Source organism: Babylonia areolata, chromosome 26 (assembly GCF_041734735.1).
Source record: "Babylonia areolata isolate BAREFJ2019XMU chromosome 26, ASM4173473v1, whole genome shotgun sequence".
Classification (NCBI taxonomy): domain Eukaryota; kingdom Metazoa; phylum Mollusca; class Gastropoda; order Neogastropoda; family Buccinidae; genus Babylonia; species Babylonia areolata.
This window is the reverse complement of record NC_134901.1, coordinates 7,445,301-7,460,494: the sequence shown is the minus strand read 5'-3', so window position 1 is coordinate 7,460,494 and position 15,194 is coordinate 7,445,301. Positions and strand designations below refer to the sequence as shown.

General features: G+C 46.1%; 1 protein-coding gene across 1 annotated transcript; it reads right to left on the bottom strand.

The window, feature by feature from the left end:
- Positions 1-3,000: 3,000 nt before the first annotated feature.
- LOC143300583 (uncharacterized) lies at positions 3,001-11,051 on the bottom strand. The gene is made up of 5 exons (XM_076614358.1): positions 10,899-11,051; positions 7,832-9,337; positions 6,595-7,496; positions 5,097-5,269; positions 3,001-4,047 (listed from the first exon to the last, which is right to left on the bottom strand). The coding sequence occupies exons 2-5, from the start codon at positions 9,289-9,291 to the stop codon at positions 3,850-3,852; spliced, it is 2,733 nt and encodes a 910-aa protein (XP_076470473.1). The 5' UTR covers positions 9,292-9,337; positions 10,899-11,051; the 3' UTR covers positions 3,001-3,849.
- Positions 11,052-15,194: the final 4,143 nt, after the last annotated feature.

Below are 15,194 nucleotides of genomic sequence, written 5' to 3'. Positions count from 1 at the left end.
ATTTGGGGACTTGGCTTGCCTTGACGTTCTAGTTAGTGCGGAGAGCGGAAAGTTTAATTGGATAACTGTTCAAGAAAAACTTAGTTTGGAGCAGAATTATCCCAATGTGTGTGTGTGTGTGTGTGTGTGTGTGTGTTTCCCGGTTCCACTCATGCACATAAAACGCACCACCCCATGTGTTATTTCAGAGTTTACTGCACATAAGAACGCAACTTCACAAATCATGAAAGCTACAAGACAGACCGCACAGGCTGAGGCTACATCACACGATATGCTAAAAAAATCATACGGCAATTAGTTAATATGTAATGAATAAAAGTTATGCCAAAGAGTGCAATACATGCATCCCACATGTATATGATAGGCCAAGACTGAAGACCTTGTATCTTTCAAATATTGTAAACTACCATGTACACGCCCAGTATACCCTATCTAGTAAACACCCATCCCCAATTTTTGGTTAAAAACTGTATAGGGTAAAAATACCTTGTAAATGACCATCAATCACTTGGAAAAAAATGAGAAAGAAAAGTATTATAAACCAGTGATCCTTCAGTTCGCTATCTGCGGTCGTGCTGCTCAGTTTACAAAGCCGGCAGTACAGTTCAGATCAAAAGATGAAGAACAGAACGTCTCGACGCCCGAGGTGGCGATGCGTCAGTGGAAAACCAAGGGAGAGTATGACGTTTCTCGATGATCCACTGTAGAAACACAGCCAGCCAAAGAGGGAGAAGCGGTCACCAGAAGGATATATTACATAGCCCTTCTTCTTCTGCGTTCGTGAAGCTGCAACACCCACGTTCCACGTTCACTCGTATGTACACGAGTGGGCTTTTACATGTATGACCGTTTTTAACCCCGCCATTTAGGCAGCCATACTCCGCTTTCGGGGGTGTGCATGCTGGGTATGTCCTTGTTTCCATAACCCAGCACACGCTGACATAGATTACATGTTATTTAACGTGCGTATTTGATCTTCTGCTTGCGTATACACACGAAGGGGGTTCAGGCACTAACAGGTCTGCACATATGTTGACCTGGGAAATCGGAAAAATCTCCACCCTGTACCCACCAGACGCCGTCACCGAGATTCGAATCCGGGACCCTCAGATTGAAAGTCCAACGCTTTTACCACTCGGAATTGCGCCCGTCACATCCCTTAATTTTCACACAAATGACACAGAAGGAAACTGATGACACCTTTTTGCAGTCGGTGATGTCTTTGAGGCGTTTGAAGAGAAATGTTTCTTCGTCCTGTGATTTGGCGATGGGTTTCATGATCCGGATGAAGCCAGGATTGTGTCGGTGTTCATCCACAAAGATGTGGTACTCTGACTGTTTGACACATGTTGTCTGGAGGTACAGTGTGATCTGAGGTATTTTGTTTGACACATAATCATGTTTGGAGGTACAGTGTGATCTGAGGTATTTTGTTTGACACATCATGATAATCATGTTTGGAGGTACAGTGTGATCTGAGGTATTTTGTTTGACACATCATGATAATCATGTTTGGAGGTACAGTGTGATCTGAGGTATTTTGTTTGACACATCTTGATAATCATGTTTGGAGGTACAGTGTGATCTGAGGTATTTTGTTTGACACATCATGATAATCATGTTTGGAGGTAAAGTGTGATCTGAGGTATTTTGTTTGACACATCATGATAATCATGTTTGGAGGTAAAGTGTGATCTGAGGTATTTTGTTTGACACATCTTGATAATCATGTTTGGAGGTACAGTGTGATCTGAGGTATTTTGTTTGACACATCTTGATAATCATGTTTGGAGGTAAAGTGTGATCTGAGGTATTTTGTTTGACACATAATCATGTTTGGAGGTATAGTGTAATCTGAGGTATTTTGTTTGACACATGATCATGTTTGGAGGTACAGTGTAATCTGGGGTATTTTGTTTGACACATAATTATATTTGGAGGTAGTGTGATCTGAGGTATTTTGTTTGACACATAATCATGTTTGCAGGTACAGTGTGATCTGAGGTATTTTGTTTGACGCATCTTGATAATCCTGTTCGGAGGTACAGTGTGATCTGAGGTATTTTGTTTGACACATCTTGATAATCATGTTTGGAGGTACAGTGTGATCTGAGGTATTTTGTTTGACACATCACGATAATCATGTTTGGAGGTACAGTGTGATCTGAGGTATTTTGTTTGACACATCATGATAATCATGTTTGGAGGTACAGTGTGATCTGAGGTATTTTGTTTGACACATAATCATGTTTGGAGGTGCAGTGTGATCTGAGGTATTCTGTTTGACACATCTTGATAATCATGTTTGGAGGTACAGTGTGATCTGAGGTATTTTGTTTGACACATCTTGATAATCATGTTTGGAGGTACAGGCTAATCTGTGGTATTCTCACTGCTTGACACATACGTTGTCTGGAAGCACAGGATAATCTGTGGTATTCTCACTGCTTGACACATACGTTGTCTGGAGGTACAGGTTAATCTGCAGTATTCTCATTTGCTCACTGTTTGACACATACGTTGTCTGGAGGTACAGGGTAATCAGTGGTATTCTCACTGCTTGACACATACGTTGTCTGGAGGTAATGCTGACCAATGTGCCCATGTTCAAAGACATAATCATTGAAAAGATACCTGGGGTATGTACTATACAAGTTACCCATCTGGTGATTGTGTACTTTCCAAAATGACCCAAGTTCACGGATATCTAGACAAAGTTCAGGGATGTATAGTGTTTAAGGTATCCGTGTTCAATAACATATAGTAATCGAGACACTCAAATTCAGAGAACATAATATTCCCCAACATATGCATGTTTAGGCAGGATATTGACTATGCTGTTGCCAGCTGCGGAGATGGTATCCAAAACATTAAAAAAGCAGCTCCAAAAACCCACGAACACTCTTACACTAATGAATCCGCCAAGCCCCACACACACCCCTGTCGACCCCCCCGCCCCCCCCCCCCCCCCCCCCCCCCCCCCAAAAAAAAAGTGTCTCAGTGCCAAGTGAAGAGAACAAATGACTTACAAAGAAAAAAGACAAAGTTTCATGAAATATACAGACTTTAAAAAACCCAGACGAAGTACAATGAACACATTGTCTCAATCCCTCATCAACTCACCGTGTCTCTCATTTCATGCTGGGAGCCTCTGTGGGGTCTACATGGTGGCAGATATGAATAAAACGCTGTGTGGTCGTATAACTTTGTCAGTTTAAAGCAATCCTCCTTTTCACCTGATACCGAAAGGCAGCTAACAGCTCTTCAGTAAAAGTAACCCCGCTGTGAAGGACTGTGAACACAGATGCCAGTTTCTGTGGCTATGATTCTCTTTCATCAGGAATTCCACGGGAGGCCATGAATTACTCTGACAAGAAAGTCCCATGTTCATGCTGGCTGTCCCAGTTTGCTTGACACGGAACTCTCCTGCTTGACGTGCAGCACGTTCACAACGTGGTCAGTCACATAACTTCATATACGCTACACCACATCTGCAAGGCGGATGCCTGATGGTCAGCATTACCCAACACGCTAGTCAGGCCTTGAGTTCACAATCAGTGGATTTCTTCTTCAGCATTTTGCCAGAGGACATCACTTTGTGTTGCCATGGGTTCTTTTTCAGTGCGCCAAGCAGCCCGCTGCACACGGGAGCTCGGTTTATCGTCTCATCCGAATGACCAGACGCTGAATATGAGATTTTACAGTCAAACTTGGGGGAAAAGGCGAGATCGGGATTCGAACCCAGACCCTCACGGACACTGCGTGGGCTGATAAGCGTCTTTAACCATTGCGCCACATTCCCTCTGACTCCCCACAAAAGCTGCCACTGACGTCATTGGCTGACGCCGCTCACGTGAAGACGAAGACGACGCCAGCGACGAAGGTGGCGGCAATGGTGTAGTAGAGGGGCGAGGCGGGGTTCCCGGTGGAGAAGATGAGGGGGCCGGTCATGGAGGACACCAGGATGTTGGACAGAGGGATCATGGAGGTGACCAGTGCCATGGTGCTGCCCACGTTGGCCTGGCCCTCCCCGCCCCCCGCCCGGGCCTGCAACAGGGGGTGGTCTTTGTTGTCACCATCATCGTCATTGTCATGGCAATCATCATCATCACAATCATGATCATAGTTTCAGTTTCAGTTTCTCAAGGAGGGGTTACTGCAGATGCCTGACAGCAGCATGACCCAACGCGCTTGTCAGGCCTTGAGTGTATGCTTATATATTTTGTATACCTATCAGAGTGGATTTCTTTTTACTTAATTTTGCCAGAGGACGACACTCTCGTTGCCATGGGTCCTTTTTCAATGCGCCAAGTGCGCGCTGCACACGGGACCTCGGTTTGTCGTCTCATCCGAAAAACTAGACGCTCAGTTTGATTTTCCAGTCAAACGTGGGAAAAAGGGCGAGAGCGTGATTCGAACCCACAGCTGAGCGTCTTAACTATTCTGTTACCTTCCTCCTCATCATCATCATAACAATTTTAGTCAATTCGATATTCTAGTCATCGTCATTATCATAACAACCATACTCATCATAGCAATTATTCTATTCATGGTCATTATTGCAACAATCATACTCATAATAACAATCATACTCATTGATTTAATAATAGTGTCATTCACATGACGGTCATAACCAATATCATAACAGTCATAAGCTTTGTCATAAGATCGTGTGAATTTTCAAACATAATGGTTATTACAATAATCATCATCAATATCATAATAATCGTAATCATTCTGCAGTCAGACAGCCTGAAACAGAGTGGCGTAGCTTATGTCACAGACACGTAAGCGCACGCATGCACGCGTGCGCGCGCACACACACACACACACACACACACACACGTCAGATAACATTATTCGTGTACTATTGATCACAAATTTAAACATATATACATTTTAATATAAGAGGGACAGAGACAGACATACAGACAGACAGAGGGACAGAGAGAAAGACAGACACTGAGAGGGAGAGACAGAGATAGAGAGACACACACTCGCGCGCACACAGAGAAACAGACAGACAGCTGGCTGACAGACAGACAGACAGACATAAACAACGGAAACTTGGAACAACGAAGCAATGAACTACTGACCTCTTCCTGACAAATCTCGTTGGCCAGCATGAATGGGATCGTGTACATGGCCGACCGGAAAATGCCGACAGCCGTGGAAGTGACGTAATAAACCATGACGTTATTCGTCATCAGCAGTGCGATCAGTGAGCCCACTTGAAGGCCACACACCACCAAACATTCTATTTTGGGACCTGCAGAGGATATACATATCCATGTACATCTCTGTGAAGAAGTGTGTGTGTGTGTGTGTGTGTGTGTGTGTGTGTGTGTGTGTGTGTGTGTGTGATATCATTATTTGTCGTTGCGAGTGAACATGGATGCATTTGAATAAAGAATACTACACGACGCAAAGAAAATGTGGAAAGGATCAGTGCACGACAGGCGTCAAGTTGGAATCACCCGTTTACAACACGTTTATGGATGGCTGTTATGGCCACACAGCACAATAGCATAGTCCTTGCACTTCACCATTTTGTGTGAGACATTATAACATGCCAAAGCCACTCTAGCTTATTGTGTTTTCCTGACCCTCCGCAATTGTGTGTTAAATCAAAGTCCCTATTGTCACCCTTCTGACTATTTATAAAGAAGACCCATCAAAGCCACCCATCTCTAGTTTACTAAGCACTTGCGAGTAAGCTTATTGTTTCCTCCCTTCTTTTATCACTTGCATTGATTTGGGCAAGTGTTGTTCATAGACTGACATAAGTTTTACATTTGGGCCAACAGCAAAGTGAGAGCTGTATTATCAATGGTTTCTCTAGTCAATGGGAAATCATTTACAGCTTAGTCTTTTGTGAAGGACTATGACTCTCAAACTAGAAGGCAAAACTGCACTGGCTCTTAGTGCTGCAGCCTTGTGGGCTAGGTGGCCTTTGGGAACCATCCCAACGCCGACTATCCTAAAACCCTCTCGGCCGAGAGAGTGGGGATGTAACTTGGGCAAGACACTCTCCACTATAATCAAATTCTAGCCCAAATAGTCGGAACAGCAGTTGCCTCCTCTGCTGTTCTGATGGTCATAGTCGGACACGACTGACTATCATATATGTTCATTCCATTTCTGTTGTGAGTCTCTCTTTTTTTCTATTTTTTACCCATACTGTTACCATCGTGATGTTTACCTCTGCCGGTCACGTGACACTTGGTGATGATCACGTGCGAAACAGTAGTTACCTTTCCTCATAACATTCTGTAGTTACTTGTTCTTACCTTCAGGGTGGCACTTTCTTTACCTCTATCCAGGTTATCTTTTTTTTTTTAAACAGAAGATATAGTACAGCGTACATGGATCAGTCCTTGAAACTGAAACTAGCTCTTAATAAGTGTGTGTGTGTGTGTGAAAAAAATGCAGGGCGAAGACTCGCAAGGAGGTCTTCTCCTCTGGTAAACAAACAAATGTAAGGATTGCACACGTTGTCTACTTTATATTTCAGTGTCTTCAACTTAAAGCGTGATCAGCAGAACTGGGGCGTCAATCAGTTAAAACTTAATCACGTGCTCATATCAAACTCACCTGCAACTGTCAGCACTTTCTTCTGCATGAAGTTGACAACGACATAGACGCCGTTGAGGAGGAGGACTCCGGAAGAGCCTGTGCGCATGCCCTGCTGATAGGCAGTGTACGATTGGCTGTCGGGGTCAGCGTCCGGGTCACCGCGGTAGATGACCTTGCCGAGGTAGTCGGTGGTGCAGACGTTGAAGGACTGCCAGGCGCCGCACATGAAGAACATGGACATGCAGATAAGGGCCAGTCGGCGGGTGGACCTGCTGCACCATCTGCTGCCCCTCCGGCAAGAAGGGGACAGCTCCGCAGCGTGTTCCGGGTCACGCTCTCCTCTCTCGCTGTCTCTTTCTGCAGAGACAGAGCCGTGGTCTTCGATGGCGTAGTAGACAATGGAGTTAGAGGCGAACAGCTTGGCCCGTCTGCTCTCCTGCTCCGTTGTGGCGCTGTTTTCTGTGCGTGGAGGATGCCGGGAACGCCGCTCGTGAACGGAGCCGCTTTCCAGCAGGCGGACGATGTCTGAGGACATACAGGACTCACAGGACGAGGCCAGGTGGTAGTCCGACACGCTGAGGTCCAGTCTGGAGAAAGCGATGGAGCCGGACTCGTGACTCGAGCGATGACTGTGTGAATCACAGTGGTGATCGGAGCTATGCAGGGCATCGTCTGCCACGGGCAGGGCGCCACTGTCCGTTAGCAGGTCTGACGAGGAGGCTGCCCTCTGGTGCGCTCTGCCTGGGCCCTCTTCTATCGTGCCGTAGCTGGGATGTTTGGGCGAGGTGACGTCACTGAGGGAAGCCTTGCCGTGTGGGTGTGGAGGGGAGGGGGCGGAGAGGAGGGTGGTCAGCACGCACAGCAGCGTCAGGCAGATGAAGATGCCGCACTGCAGCATGGATTTCCCGGGAACCGCATCTCTGGAACAGCACGCACAGAGTCTGGTGACATTTTCTGGGATTTTTTTTTCCAGATCATTACAGATGGTCAGATTTTCCATAGAAAAAACAGACTGGTCAGCTCATTACATGGGACATAATTAAGTTTATGATAAGAAAAATCGGTATTTGCTCAGAACATCAGAGACTATTGATAACGTCTATTAGCCCAACTCTGATGAGTGTGTCCGCGTTATCTGTCAAATTCTTGTTCAGACTATAATGGCAGGCAGGCGCGCGCGCGCGCGCGCGCACACACACACACACACACACACACACACACACACACACACACACACACACACACCAGCACTCACAGAATGGTGCCTCGGGTAAGGTACGACGCCAGGTCGGTGACCCCCAGGATAGCCGCCACACAGCCGCCCAGTGCCGACATCTGCACGCCCACCACCAGCAGCGACACGTGCTGTGCGGGGCGCGTGCAGCCCAGCACGAAGCTCTTCTGGCTGGAGTTGTTGAGGTCGTTGCCCATGTCAATGAAGGCGAAGCCCAGGATGGCCAGCACACCGGCCAGAGGGATGGCCAGGCCCAGAGGGTCCGCCATCCAGTCAGGGAGGGAGGGGTCCTCCTTGTCTTCTTCAGGGCCACGGAGTGACTCGTCTGCTAGAGGTGGGGTCACCCATGTGGGACCAGACCCCCAGTCCAGGGCTGACGGTGCTCCTGGCGGCGTCTCCTCAGACACGGGCCCATCATCGCGTAGTTGTCTGGCTGCTGTTGGGACGGCGGTGAAGGAGGCGGGTTGTGCCAGGGAGGAAGCTGTGAGTGACGGGGTGGTGGTGAAGGAGGCGGGTTGTGCCAGGGAGGAAGCTGTGAGTGACGGGGTGGTGGTGAAGGAGGCGGGTTGTGCCAGGGAGGAAGCTGTGAGTGACGGGGTGGTGGTGAAGGAGGCGGGTTGTGCCAGGGAGGAAGCTGTGAGTGACGGGGTGGTGGTGAAGGAGGCGGGTTGTGCCAGGGAGGAAGCTGTGAGTGACGGGGTGGTGGTGAAGGAGGCGGGTTGTGCCAGGGAGGAAGCTGTGAGTGACGGGGTGGTGGTGAAGGAGGCGGGTTGTGCCAGGGAGGAAGCTGTGAGTGACGGGGTGGTGGTGAAGGAGGCGGGTTGTGCCAGGGAGGAAGCTGTGAGTGACGGGGTGGTGGTGAAGGAGGCGGGTTGTGCCAGGGAGGAAGCTGTGAGTGACGGGGTGGTGGTGAAGGAGGAACCTGTTACTGATGGGGTGGCGGTTCTCTCAAGGCGGTCTCCTGTGGGAGAGTCCTCGGGGAAGAAAGAGCTCGGGGGTATGACAGAAGCGTTCTCCTGCCCCCCTCCCACCTCCCTGGCCCCTGGACCCAGCCACGTGTGCAGCCCACAGCCCGAGATGACCAGAGAAAACCCGGCCAGGAACACGAGGGCAGAGAAAATGACCGCCGGCTTCTTCCGTCCGTGAGGGTTGCTGCCTCTGTCGCTGAGGCAGCCGAGCAGGGGCAGCCCCACGAGGGCCATGGACCCTGACAGACATCCCGGGAGGGTGACGGAGGTGACGGGCACTCCTAGGGTCTGCAGGGTGGGCAGCATCACCAGCTGCATCAGCACCAGCCCGCCATCACTGGCCAGCAGTCCGGCGCTCAGGACCACCTGTCGGAGCACGCCGATCTCCTTGGCATCTTGGGTGTGTGGCAGGAGGTGGAGTGGTTCTTTGCTGGGGTGGGATGCCGGGCGCCGGTCAGGATGGGGTTCCCCACCGTCGTCGCTGTTGTTGTTGATGGGATCTTTGGAGGCCATTGACTGAAATGGCACGATGCTGGGTATTAGCTGGACTTGCTACAGCCTGCAACAAAACAGAAAACTGACTTTTTAACTCACTCAGTACGGCCAGTCCTCTCTTCTCCTCTACACAGACCCCTCGGATGTCCAGTGGGTGTCTGAATGACCCAACCTTTAGCTTCCGTCGCCAGAATTGTGGTATTCTTTGTCAACATTCACCTCTTCAGTATAAGAGCGTTCCGCTTGCAATATTTTGATGATGATAATTGGGGTGAAATGCTGTTAACGTCGTCTCTTTCGCCGTTCGTATGGAGAGAGTTAACCTCTGTTTGGATTTGTCTCTTATCTGATGTTGATAGACATGAGACAGAATTCAGAAAGAGTGATAAGGGGGAACAAAACCATGAGGAGGGGCGAAGAAAATAAGAAAAGCGAAGGAGCAGAGGAAAAGAGGGAGAGAGAGAGCGGGGGACGGGGATAGGGGTTGAAACTGGACTTGGAATTTTTTTTTTTTAAGGCCATAGTCCCTGATGAAGGTGGGGGATGTTACAAAGTGAAGATTTGCAAATACAAATATTGTAGATGTATGACCGCTACAAGTATTGTTTGCCATACTTTACATCTGGATGAATAAAATCTATGACGCAAGGAGACAGAAGGTATTAGAGATTTACGCCCTTCTAAGAGAGCAAACCGTGATCACAATAAATTCATTTCCAGAAAGAACACACGCATAGACCCTGAACAATTCTATCCTGTAGGAAATATTGTTTTTCTTAACCTGGTCTAGACACATGCCAGTTTTATATGTGAGCTCAAAGTTAAAGAAAGTAAAGAACGCAGTCTTGTTTCGCTATATACCAATGAGGAGTGAACCTGTTGGATCACAATAATGAATGGTTGTTAAGCAAAGTGAAAGAGCATTGAAAATAAAGTTGCAAGCTTCTCGATTTATTTTCTGAATAATTTGAAACTGCACCCGGCCTGAGGCTGTTTCTCTTTTCTTTTTGATCTCTTTTAGATACATACGACAAAATCTAGTGTGATTTCACTTAGTTTTCAAATAGTACGAGTATGTATTTCTTTATCTGATACGTTCAAATTTTTCACCGATATAAGCTTTTGTTTTGCTCACGCCAATAGTGATTAATTTCATTCATTGAAAATATTTCAACTGTGGGAGAATAGACTGCAAGTGAAGACAAAGTATTCATTTATCATTTCAAAGAGGAAAAAAAATAAAGCCGTACAAGAAACCTTCTTAAAAGTATTTTCCATCAATGAAGGCAGGGAGGCAGTATTATTTCAGTTCTTGCTTCTTTGTTTTGCCTCTGACACATTAAAATCACCGCCACTGCCGACATACCCCGAAAATATTTTCATTTTGCTTACACCTACACTGGTTAATTTTGATATTAAAAAAACAACAACACTGCAGTATTAGAATAATAAACTGCAAGAGATGACAACATTATTTTAGGCAAAGAGGGAACATAGTGAAAATGTTCAAGAACATGTTTATGAATAACACAGAGAATATTTCCGCAACTGACAAAAAAGCGAAACTAAAAATTTTAAAAAGGCCTAAAAGAGATTCAGAAATCAAACCATTCTGAAACACGTACACTTGTCAGTGGTTCACCCACAGTGACAGCAGTTGGTGAAAGGACGTGTTGGTTAACTTCTTTAGGAATCTGTCTGTCTCTGCAAGATATTCCCCCGTCCTTTGTTCTCACTCAGCAAACGCCACGTGAGAGTGAAACGATCGCGTGCCGAGGGTTTTGACGATAATTATCAGGATCAAACGAATTAACAGTAAGGGACTGGCTTCACCGTGTTATAAAGCTGTTCGCCGCTACCAATTATCTGCCCTTTGTATGCCCAGAAACAGCGAGCGTGAGCAGACGGCATGGACGACACATTAAAGCGGAACGTGTTTTGCATTTTGGGGATGGCTGTCCCTCCGGTCCCTCTCATTCTCAACCCCCCCTCCCCCTATTGTCCCCCACACCACCCCCTCACCCACACTCCCTGTTTACTCCCTTCAACCCACAGCCAGCTCGGACCAGTTCCAGACCCCCCACCCCCCCAGCTCCATGTAACCTTCTGTGTGCAAAATGTTTAGTTTACTGGCTGCCATGGAAACAGAGGGGACTTCATTGGAGTGTGGGTTCAGGTACGAAGATTTGCGGGGATGAAGGAAGGCACTGAGGTAAAGAGCGACTGAGAAGAAAGCGAGGGGATCGGAACTAAATCCCTCAGGGGATGTGACAAGGGATGTGGACTGGGGGCCTAGTGGTAATGCGTCTGCATAGGAAGCGAGAGAATCTGAGCGTACGGGATCAAACCCCCACACTTGTCAGAATTCTCTTCCTCTCCACTAGACCCTGAGTGGTGGTCTGGATGCTTGTCATTGGGATGAGACGATAAACTGCACTTAGCGCAGGTAAGAGAACTCATGGCAACAAGAGTTGTCCCTGACAAAGTTCTGTTGACAAATCCATTTTGATAGTAAAACAGATACATTTGCCGAGAAAAAAAAAAAAAAAAAGTGGGGTGGCACTACACTGTGGCGACGCTTTCTTCATGGGGAGAGCAACCCGAATTTTACACAGATAAATTTTTTGACAAAAAAGTATAGAAACTAAACAAAAAAAGAATAAAGTAAAACATACACACACACACACACACACACACACACACACACACACACACACACACACACACAAACGATACAACAGAAGTAATGCAAGAGACAGCAGTGGAAAGCACGTTGATTCACTGCTGACAAAGCAATGGGCCACACTATTCGCGACGAGATGAGACGAGACGAGACGAGACGAGAGAGGTGAGGCGAAATAGCAACGATGAAACAATGGTGCCTACCGGGTCAACGACAACAGCATAAAGTGGTCAGATTCACAACATCATTCTAGATTACCTTGACCTGAGAAAGGCTTAAAAAAAAAAACACAACAACTGACAGTGACGCTTAGAATATCATTCATTACCAAGGAAGATTTTTTAAATGACGTTTCACAACAACCTCCCCCCCCCGCCCCCCCGGAACCCCACCCCCACCCCCACCCCCCACCCCCCACCCCCCAAAAAAAAAGAAGAAGAAGAAGACAAAAAAGAGAAGAAGAAAGAAAAACAACAACACACAAACAACAACAACAAAAACCCGAAGAAAATCGTATGCGATCGCTTCCCAACTGGCAAGCTGATAATACTTGGCAATCACATACCAAACAATGTATGCATACAATCACAAAAGTAATATCTAAATTTTATCTGCCGGTCTGTCTCTTTGTCCTGTTCTGCAGAGAAAATTACTGCACAGTATCAAGCCTACACACCAGCAAACTAATCTGTATAATCGTAAGCGCACAATCAAATATACTTCAGTGTGTGTGTGTGTGTGTATGTGTGTGTGTGTGATTCCCACTCCACATCCACACTGACAACGGTTTGTGTGTGTGTGTGTGTGTGTGTGTGTGTGTGAGTGTGTGTGTGTGTCAGTGTGTGTGTGTGTGTGTGTGTGTGTGTGTCCGTCCGCGTGATCCCCACTCCACCAGATACGCCGAACCCACGTGCATTAAGCTATCCTGCACGAGCGTAAACCCCGTCGCACTTAGTTATAAAGATAGCCTATTCCATTCCCAACCGAAGTTCGTCCGATTTGACCCCTACAGGTAAGAGACGCGAGGCGCGGAGGAGAGGGGCGGGGTAGGGGAGGAGGAGGGGCGGAGCACCGAATTCAGGTTAAAGAGAATTGGACGTGATTGCATCAGGACTCCCGAGCTGTCCTGGGCCCCAGGCTCCACACGCCATGAAGGGGCTTCAGCAAGCAGAACATCTCAGCTAATCAGCTTAAGGAGAACTTGGCGTGCCACCCATAGCCGCTCCGACTGTTAGACCGTGGCGTGGTTGGCGTGTGTCTCCTGACGTAAATACGTAAAACTCAGGATGGTTCGGACTGGCATTGAAAGGTACCATCCTCACACACACACACACACACACACACACACACACAGTGAGAACTGGACTGCGGTGGTTTCATCTGGAATGTTCGGTAAGTAGTGTTTGTGGACGGACTTGCCGGACAAGTGTTCGTTTGGCCCTGGGCTGTGGGGATAAACTAACAAAACTCATTACAAGTCTAATGTGCGTCTTGATTTGCTAACTTTTATAAGCAAGAAAAGGTCTTACTAAAGTTAACAAAGAATCAGTGATGAAATTAACACACACACACACACACACACACACACACACACACACAAACACACACAAACACGCAAAAACAGATACACATAAACACAATCGAATGCATTTGTTTTGTGTGTGTTTGTGTGAGCGCCCACGCGCATGTATGTGTACGTGTGAGTGTGTGTGTGTGTGCGCGCGCGCGTGTGGCAGTGACAGTGTGTGTGTGTGTGTGTGTGTGTGTGTGTGTGTGTGTGTGTGTCACAATGACAATTTTTGTATTGGCAAATTGCGTTTCACAGCTTTAGTGCCAAGGGAGATTATTCAGCTTTTTTAGCAAGCGGCGAAAAGAAAAAGCCGAAACGAAAAATAAGGGGAAATAACAAGCAAATAAGTACATATTCATAAATGCATAAACACTAATACATTAACACCCACGACATTAATACAACATATTCCATATTACTCATGTATAATACGAAGTAATTCGAACATGTGACCATCCATCTTTGCAGCCGAACCTCTTTTTGGTTATTTACCAATCTAAATTGAGTCACATGGATCTTATATTTTCGTCTACATTATATTTCAACCATGTTAAAACTGTTTTTCGGTTAATCTTTTCCTTCTGATGTTATATGCCTCTTTAGTATATTTGGCGAGTGAAAATAGAATATCTTCATTATTTGAGGAAAGGATAGCTACTAGATCATGTCTTAATGCAAACGGATGTGTAAAGAATGTATTATCATTTCTAATAACATTGTATTCCTTACAGTGGAAAACAAAATGATCCTCATTTTCTAAATCCTGATGACACAACTGACAGAAACTATCACTCTCACTATTTTGAATAAACCATGCTCTATTTGTATTTAGCCCTAAGGTCCTGGATCGAAATCGGGCAAGGAGATACAGTTGCCATTTATTTGTAAAAACAGAAATGTATTTTTCAGATTAGAGAATATTTTTGAACGAAAAATACCAATATTATCTTGCATTTTCTTCCATGTCTGAATGCCAGTTTTTGTTGTACATGTTGATAAGATGATCCTTAAATTCCGAAATAAATGCGACATCACTCCCTACCGCTGGCTAATCCATACAATTCGAAACACATTTTTGACTAGAACATGTTTACATTGTCTATCCAGTTTTTCTTTCCTTCTTCATGCTGCTGTAGTAACATTTCATAAGCCTGCTTACACAGTATTGTCGGCGGTAATTTAACAAGTTATAACATTCATCTGTAAGTACTATGCCCTTCACAGAAATACTGACAACACACACACACACACACACACACACACACACACACACAGATGAACGCTTACTTGTACAAGCACACACGCACACGCCCATATCTCCCACCCCCAACCCCACATACAAAGATATATATATAATATATACGTTCCAATATCCTGTTGCTCCCACAGCCGATAGACACCATGTAATATTTTCTGGTGTCTATGTTGAAACTGAACTGTCATACTGTGAAACTATGTAGAGTTGCCTTGAGACAAAGATAGATTTCTTTAAATCAACTGTAACAAAGTTATCGTGAATTAAATCATTTATATAACAAAAAATAAATGGGCTGTATCACCTAATTCACTAGATCCTCCGTGTGATTGGCGGAGTGAACGCTTGATCATTTTGTGTCAATAGCTCCCTGTTACGGCAGTTGCCCGTATACTCCGCTGGCCTTGCCTCCT